This window comes from Lathyrus oleraceus, chromosome 5 (genome assembly GCF_024323335.1).
Source record: "Lathyrus oleraceus cultivar Zhongwan6 chromosome 5, CAAS_Psat_ZW6_1.0, whole genome shotgun sequence".
NCBI classification, from domain to species: domain Eukaryota; kingdom Viridiplantae; phylum Streptophyta; class Magnoliopsida; order Fabales; family Fabaceae; genus Lathyrus; species Lathyrus oleraceus.
In genome coordinates this window covers 106374140-106383041 of record NC_066583.1, presented here as the reverse complement: position 1 = coordinate 106383041, position 8902 = coordinate 106374140, and the positions used below count along the sequence as shown (strand labels likewise).

Here is an 8902-nt window from a genome sequence, read left to right as displayed (position 1 = left end):
TTGGTTCCTAAAAATTGGGGTGTTTGGACTAAGTGAGAATTGAATAAACCTAATAAATAGAACCATTCTCCTTACCTTGAAAAAGTCATGTACATTCCAATAATTTTCTCTATTGTTTGCTTCAATCGGTGTCACTTTTGTCCGTCTTTTCTCTCAACTTTCAGCTTTATAAAAATTTATTAACTCAATTCATATCTTACACGTAAAAATACTCAGCCTATACTTTTTCAATTTCATAAAAGATGTACTTGTTATCCTAGTGAAATATGCATTATGTGGAATGTTGTAGTAGAGTCACTTGTTATGTCTTGATAAAAAGTTTGACGCTTTTTAGGCCTTTCTGTCATAAGCTTTTGTGACAAATTAACATTTCTTGGAGTTTTGTGGCAAGAGACTTTAGGACAGCTTCCGCCATTGAAATGGATTTACATATATAGATGGTTAATGTCTCATTAGTCATTTTGGGTTCATGCATTTCATAACACACACACACACACACACACATATATATATATATATATATATATATATATATATATATATATATATATATATATATATATATATATATATATATATATATATATAATACAAAAAAAACTTTTAATTATAGTTTTTTTGGTGAAGTGTTTTGTGCTATTTTATGACATTTTCTTATGGTGAACATGATTCAACGTGCATATGGAATTTGACCCTTACAATTAACATTTTAGGTACTCAAGAAAAAATGCATGATTGAATGTGTTGCTTGAAGGGCGTATGGAAGAAAAATAAGATTTTTGCAAATTAGCACTTTATTTAATAATTGGTCGTTGTGTTATACTATTTTACTTCACTTATTGTTAACATTTGAACTCGATTAGAAATGCGGATACTGATTTTCTTTCGCTAGCAATTTGTCGAACCATTGCTCAATTTTATTAAATCTACATTTTTTTCCGAATTTTATTTCAGTTTTCATTATAAGTATTCCATTTTATAAAAAAAACAGTCGCATTTTAATAGTAAATTCTAAATAATATCTTGGAGAAAGTATGAGATGTTACAAGAACCACCAAGAGATACCAAGTATGCGTCAAAAAAAAATTATGATATAATTATATAAAGTTGAATGGTAAACTCTCCATCAAAGATAGACGAATGAGGTTTGGTTTTATAAATGTTAGTAAATGTTATTTCTGTGAGAATTGTGAATCCATGATCCATCTCTTTTTTGCTTGTGATGCTCTTAACCATATTTGGAGAGACATTCTAATGTGGATGGGCATTAGAAGAAATCTTTATATTTGGAATAGAGAGAAAATGTGGATGATAAAAGAAACAAAGATAAAAGTTTGGAAGTGGCATATTTTGAAAATAGCTATAGCGGAAGCAGTTTATGAGATTTGGAGAAGTAGGAATGAGAAGATATTTCACAAAGAGATAAGAACCCATATTTCAAAGATAAGATAATACGAAATATTGTAGCGAGATGTACATTGCATAGAGAGTTAGAAAACCATGTGAATACAATTCATCCTTGAATATAATAGGTCTTGTTTTGGTTGATACCTGGATCCATTGGATTGATTTTTGTAATGACTGTTTTTTTATAATGACAATTTAATGCTTTTATTGAGAAAAAAAAAGTTATATATAATTTTAGTTTTTTAATATTGTACAACTTTACCAATGTTCATAATTATTAATAGTTGTTCAGTAGTTTTATGGATAATTAGTCCATTTTTTAATTATATACAAATATACTAAGTTATCTTGTGAATAAATCACAACTTCTTTAAATTACTTAAATTTATTTTTGTAATTTTAATTTCTAATTCTAGATATTATTTGAAAATTTTAATACTTTATGAAATTGAAAATTATGTTTTTTAGAAAATATTGTTATTGTTAAAAAACTATTAAAAAATTGTTTGTATTTTTTTATGATAATCGGAATTGGATGTGTGTTGCTAATATGATTTTTTTAGGAGTACAAACATAAGATGGCTAGCTAATATGTAATGAAGATAAGATCTTTTAGCCAACTGTTATTTTATATTTTACAAAAGAAACTTTCACAATAGAAAATGACAATTCATAATTTATAACCGAAAGACCAATTTAAGTTATGGAGGAAAGTTAATTATAGACCCAAATATCTATCTTAGCAAATTGGATAGATTTTATACATGGCTTACAAATAAACTAAAAATAGGATAATAAAATAATAAATTATGCCTATAAAAACCTGTTGATTTTAAACAATACACAATAATATTTTTTTGGAGAACAAAACAATATGTTTAATCCCAGGATTGGGCTCTTTTTTATTATATGTTCATTTTTGTTGTGTGCTTTCTCATTTGCAACAACGGTTGAATATGATACAAATGCCATTATCATCAATGGAGAACGACGAATAATAATATCTGGTGCAATCCACTACCCACGCAGCACTTCCCAAATGTGGCCAGATCTTATTAAGAAAGCAAAAGATGGTGGTCTTGATGCCATCGAAACATATATATTTTGGGACCTTCACGAACCTATTCGCCGCCAATATGATTTTTCTGAAAATCTAGACTTCATCAAGTTTCTAAAAAATGTTCATGAAGAAGGTCTTTATGTTGTGCTTCGAATTGGTCCTTATGTTTGTGCTGAATGGAACTATGGAGGTTTCCCAATGTGGTTACACAACTTGCCAGGGATTCAACTAAGGACTGACAATGTAGTTTTTAAGGAGGAAATGAAAATATTCACAACAAAGATTGTGACCTTGTGCAAAGAAGCTGGATTGTTTGCACCACAAGGGGGGCCAATTATTTTAGCTCAAATTGAGAATGAATATGGAGATGTCATAACTAATTATGGAGAAGATGGGAATGCATACATTAAATGGTGTGCCCAGATGGCTTTAGCTCAAAATGTCGGCGTCCCATGGATCATGTGCAAGCAAAACAATGCTCCATCACCTATTATCAACACATGCAATGGTTATTATTGTGATAATTTCAAGCCAAACAATCCTAAAAGCCCCAAAATGTTTACAGAGAATTGGGTTGGCTGGTTCCAAAAATGGGGTGAAAGGAAGCCACACAGAACTGCTGAAGATGTAGCATTTTCAGTTGCACGTTTTTTTCAAAACGGTGGTGTCCTCCAAAACTACTACATGTACCATGGAGGAACAAATTTTGGAAGAACTGCGGGTGGTCCATATATTATTACAGCATATGACTATGATGCACCACTTGATGAATATGGTAACTTGAACCAACCAAAATGGGGACATCTTAAAAAACTCCATGCCGCCATAAAGTTAGGAGAGAAGGTTCTCACTAATGGAACGGTTACAGAGAAGCAATATGGATATTCAATATATTTGACTACATATGCAAATAATGCCACTGGAGAAAAAATTTGTTTTTTGAGTAATTCACATAATTCTAAGGATGTTGAAGTTGATCTACAACAAGATGGAAAGTACCATGTGCCTTCTTGGTCAGTGTCTATTCTCCAAGATTGCAACAAGGAAGTTTTCAACACTGCAAAGGTTGATGCACAAACAAATGTTTATGTGAAGAAACTATCTAAAGAATTAGGAAACTCACTCATCTGGACATGGGCATCTGACCCTGTGGAAGACACCTTACAAGCAATAGGTACATTTAACGCGTCTCAACTTTTAGAGCAAAAGAGTGTTACCGTTGATGCTAGTGATTATTTGTGGTACATGACCAAGGTTTTCATCAATGAAACATCCACTTGGAGTAATGCAACTTTGCAAGTGAACACATCAGGCCATGTTCTTCATGCCTATGTTAATGGACAATATATTGGCCCACAGTGGGGAACATATGATAACCTTCGTTTTACATATGAAAAAATCGTTTCATTAAAACAAGGTACCAACATTATTAGTTTACTAAGTGGTACAGTTGGTCATGCGCATTATGGTGCATCTTTTGATATGAAAGAAACTGGTATTGTTGGGGGTCCTGTGAAACTCATTGCAACCAGTTCAGGTAATACTATGGATTTATCAAAATCTAGTTGGTCATACAAGGTTGGATTAAACGGTGAGGCTAGAAGGTTCTATGATTCTAAAATTAAAAATGGAGTTCAATGGAACATAAACAATGTTGTTATAGGAAAACCATTGACTTGGTACAAGACTACTTTTAAGACCCCTGAAGGTAAAGACTCTGTAGTCTTGGATTTCATAGGCCTTACAAAAGGACATGCATGGGTTAATGGTCAAAGTATTGGAAGGTATTGGCCTACAATGGTAGCTGACAAAAATGGATGTGATATTAAATGTGATTATAGAGGAAATTATGGAGCTGGTAAATGTTTGAGTGGTTGTGGAGAACCATCTCAGAGGTTTTACCATGTGCCAAGGTCATTCTTAAATAATGACACAAAAAGTAACACGTTGGTTTTGTTTGAGGAAATGGGTGGAAGCCCTTTTAATGTGTCTGTTCAAACAGTTGCAATTGATTTTATATGTGCAAGAACAGATTATGGAAAAACCTTAGAACTAAAATGCCCTGATGGAAAAACTATTTCAGAAATCCAGTTTGCGAGCTATGGAGATCCACAAGGAAATTGTGGATCATTTCAAGTAGGTGAATGGGAATCACGCCATAGTGTGGCAGTGGTCGAAAAAGCATGTGGTGGAAAACAATTATGTTCAATTAACGTGACAAGTTCCATATTTGGAATAACTAAAGGTGGCATAAATGGCCAGCTAGCTGTGCAACTCCTATGTGATGGCTCTAATCCTGAAGATAATCGTGTACAAATGGTGCACGTGTAGTTCTATATTATAATTTGTCTCCATGTTAGCACATTCTATAATGTGTGACATATATTTCTTTATGTTATGTTTTTCTGTTGGGCTCCACTTTTTATTTTTAAAATTTCAATTTTTTACTTATGCTACAACCTTAGTCATCATAGTTTCATTTTCTTACTTTAGACTAGACAAATAAACAAAAAAAGTATAAATAACTATTATTATCTTAGAAAACAAATTAGGAGTGAACAACTCCTATGTGATGACTTTGATGATGGGCTTTGATTATGTTCAGGTGCACTCTTATATCTTTTATATTTTCCTATGCCACGTCGTAATTTTTTTATGTGACGATCTTTAGAATTATATTCTTTAGTGCAGTTCCTCTTTTCTCTTTTATTTCTATCTCACATTTTTTTATTCACTTCCATGATTTAAAATCATAATTAAATTATGCAATTAGATGTCATAAAAATCTATAACTCCAATTATAAACTTAATTCTACAAAATATCTCCCACTTCCACTAATATTTTAAAATATTTATGAAAGAAAAATAAAATTTTAAGATTAAGTAAGTAAATTCATTAAAATATTTCAAATAAAATATAATGTAAAGTTAGAAAAAATTACTAAAATCATCCAAAAAATTAAATTAATAATATATAAAATAAAACCTATTTAATAATAATTCAAATAAATGAATAGCTTGTTTGAACATATTTATCCCATAGGAAGAAGATTATAAGAAGTAAAATCAAGGTCATAAATGTTGAATAAATTAAAAGAGTTCTATGACCGTAAAAACGCACAAAATAAAACACGTTTAATTTGGAAGTTGTTTAATATGATATACAAAGATGATGACTCAATGCCAGAGAATATGAATGTGTTAAGACTATTAAGAGTTACATAGAAGCTAGTGATATTAAATTGGATGATGAGTTGAATTTTTATTATTGATTTTGTTAATGATAATAGAAATGATGATCATAATGTAAATCATACGCATGCACATGCCGATGTAACTACATGATGATGTAACTAACATCCATAACATAAATAACTTAACTCTAAGTTAGTTACACTATAGTTGGTTAGTTAGTTGAAGATTACTTCATATATAAGCAAAACAATGCTCATGTAACTGATTAAGATTAACCAATACATTGGTTCTACTTTTCTCATTGTTGCATGCATGTTAGCCTTTCTTTCTTCTTCTCCAAGTCATAGCCAAAAGCTTGTCATTTCCATGGCATGATTTGCATAGAGTCCATCTTCACATGGTATCATCGACTTGTGATTCTTTTCTGGTTGACTTATCATCAAATTTTCAAATTCAATAGCTATTTTTTCCCACAACATGGCCTTTACAATTTCGTTCATATGAAAAAATGAATAAATTATGATTATAATGTTTAGATTAATTTTAATTTTATACATTTAATTTATATACGAATATATGAATAAGCAAGTATGAGTAGTTAAAATCTTACTCTTATAGCCTTAACTCAAGTCTGAGAATTTTTGTAGGTTTTCCTTGTGAGTAAATGTGTTTTTAATGTCCAAGAGAATGAAGCACTCCAATTATGTTTGAAAAGAAACATGAATATAGTTATATAATACAATTTATATTGTTATAGGGTAACTTATGTATAATACTACCAGAAAGAACATTGTTATCTCCAACTCGTTCTAAAATTGTTTCTATGGTAACAAATTCAAAATAATAGTGTGGAGTTGTGGTGTATGAGTCTTGAATATTTATGACATAAGTCGTTCCCAAAAAAACATGTTGTAACAACCCGTATAATATATATCTAGAATAATATCATACAAGTGTTAAATTTTGGTATTGTCACAACATAAGTGCCTAATGGCATCAAAATATATACATGTCCAAACTAAAACATCAATGGAACATGTTATACAATAATGCCTAAACAATAAAAATCTAAGAACTATGTACAATATCTTCATTGCACACAACTCCACAGCGGAAGATCATAATGAACAGCAACCCTTGAAACATCCATAACAGTTTCTCTTAAATTCAACCTGTAAAGAATACCTGAAAAATAACAACAATAATGGGATGAGATAATAATCTCAGTGAGTTCTCCTATCCTATGGGTCCACTCGGCTCTACAGGGTATTCTAATCGACATTCAACTCATATCCAACTCAAGTCAACAAGGGAACGAAGACTTGAGCAATGGGGAAACTATCTCGCAATTGTATGGCAACATGCATCTGAGTTCTCATAACTCAACCACGATCATTATTCAGATTCACGCAACATCGATCCCCAACCGGACCTACGTCTAGGCCAAGGCTTGGTTCACGCATGTGTAGCACCTCAAATTTGCACCTATCATTGTACATACATTCTCACATTAGGTCATAGCATAACATGGTCCACTGCATAGCATTGCATTGTCCCATTTGCCTCAAGTGCAAGCCAATCAAGAGAATTAGGTCAAACTGATCAGGAGATCAGTCAACCAAGCAAGCAAGTGTGTTTTTCATTGAGCCAAGGCCCTAGGGTTGGTCCAACATGTTCACATGACTTGGGGATCCATTTGAAGTGATTAGGTCAAAGATTGGAGGCTCAGAGGTCATCAGTCCATGCACAAACAGTCAGAAACCCTAAAAAGTCAAACTTGGTCAACTGTGACTGATTTTATGGTTTTGATGGATGGATTTGGTTTGAGAGAGCTTATTCATGTCCAAATAGGCCTCATATAACATGTCAAACATCATCATGGAAGAATTTAAAGCCAGACAAGAAATTTCCAGAAATAGAAACTTGACCTGTAATTGAAACTTGGCAAAAATGGAAACTTCTTGATCCCAAACTTACATCATGATACAAGCTTCAAATGAATTTTTGCCCAGCATGAAAGTTGAAGATCTTGTTCTCCCATTTCCAAAAAGTCCAAGAACTCTCAATTCCCATGTATGGTTGGCAAGATATGATCAATTCATTTTCAAAAATTCTTGAACTTCAAAAGGCCATATCTCTCAAACCATTTGGCCAAATTTGGTGAGGTTTTTTCCAACAAGCCATATTTAACCTCCTCTTTCCAAAAATGTAACTTTCATGTACCAAAACTCTATGGATCAAAATGGCATTTTTTAACTTGATTGATTTATTTTCAAGTAAGGTTGAAAAGTGACTTTTTGATTTAAGCATTTCTAACCAATTGTGCCATCCAAGTATGTTCAGATACATTATTTTTGACTTGTTGCAAGCCCAAATTCGTGGCCTTTGCTTATGCATCATCCCATATGGACAAATTTGGCAACTTAGCAATTTGGCTCATTAAAGCAAAACATGTTTAGCATACACTAATCCAAGCTTAAACAGAAGATATAAACACATTTTCTGCTCATTGTGAAGCCCTAGCTGCCTCCAGAAATACAGAGAATCCTCTCACTCTCAAAAAACTCCATTTTGCATTTTGAATCTTTCCTTGAAAAAAACTCAAAACCCTCGAGCCTGGCTTGGTTTGCTTCATCATTTCTCTTCATTGTGAGCACGTTTCCATCACCTTTTCCCAACTGGAACCAAGGGTCACGACTGTTGCATTCAAGAACCTCATCAATGGCAGGTTTCGATTTGGTCTGTTTCAAACATCACTGAGCTAAAATCTTCCACCATTCACCTTTTGGAGCTTGGACCTTCACCTGTTTTGAGTATTTGGAGCCAAACAACATCAGAATTGCAGCTGCTCTTCGATTTTGGTAAGTTTTCAACTCTCACTATTCGCTAAATTATGCCATGCTTTAGTTAGATTAGACTTTTCTGGTCACAATGAACTTGAAATCACTAAAAATGGCTAAGTATTATGCAAGTTATGTTGAAATGAAGTTTGGTGATGAAATATGTTCTTGCTCGATTCATGACTCGTAGAGAGTTTTAGTGAAAATTGATGATGGATTCATGTTAGTTGTGCCTCACTGATCATTTCTGTATGTCCAATTGTGATTTCTGGAAAAAAAATTGGTTGAGTCGAATTTGAGAGGATGAAGATGGCTCCCTGTTCATGAAACCCTAGTTTGTTCTTGATGCCTTGCCCAGATTTTCTGCTCTCACGTGTTGCATGTTACTATTCATCCATGA

The 8902-nt window shown here is 32.5% G+C and overlaps 1 protein-coding gene across 1 annotated transcript; it reads left to right on the top strand.

Annotated features, from left to right (window-relative positions):
• The first annotated feature begins 2281 nt into the window (after positions 1 to 2281).
• On the top strand, positions 2282 to 4798 carry LOC127079039 (beta-galactosidase 7-like). Its single transcript, XM_051019453.1, has 2 exons — positions 2282 to 2752; positions 2936 to 4798. The coding sequence occupies exons 1-2, from the start codon at positions 2282 to 2284 to the stop codon at positions 4796 to 4798; spliced, it is 2334 nt and encodes a 777-aa protein (XP_050875410.1).
• Positions 4799 to 8902: the final 4104 nt, after the last annotated feature.

Bases quoted from the DNA above. Each gene is read 5' to 3' on its own strand.
- LOC127079039 (XM_051019453.1), top strand. From the start codon at position 2,282: ATGTTTAATCCCAGGATTGGGCTCTTTTTTATTATATGTTCATTTTTG. The intron at 2,753-2,935 runs GTGACCTTGTGC...ATCATGTGCAAG, and splicing joins AAATATTCACAACAAAGATT to CAAAACAATGCTCCATCACC.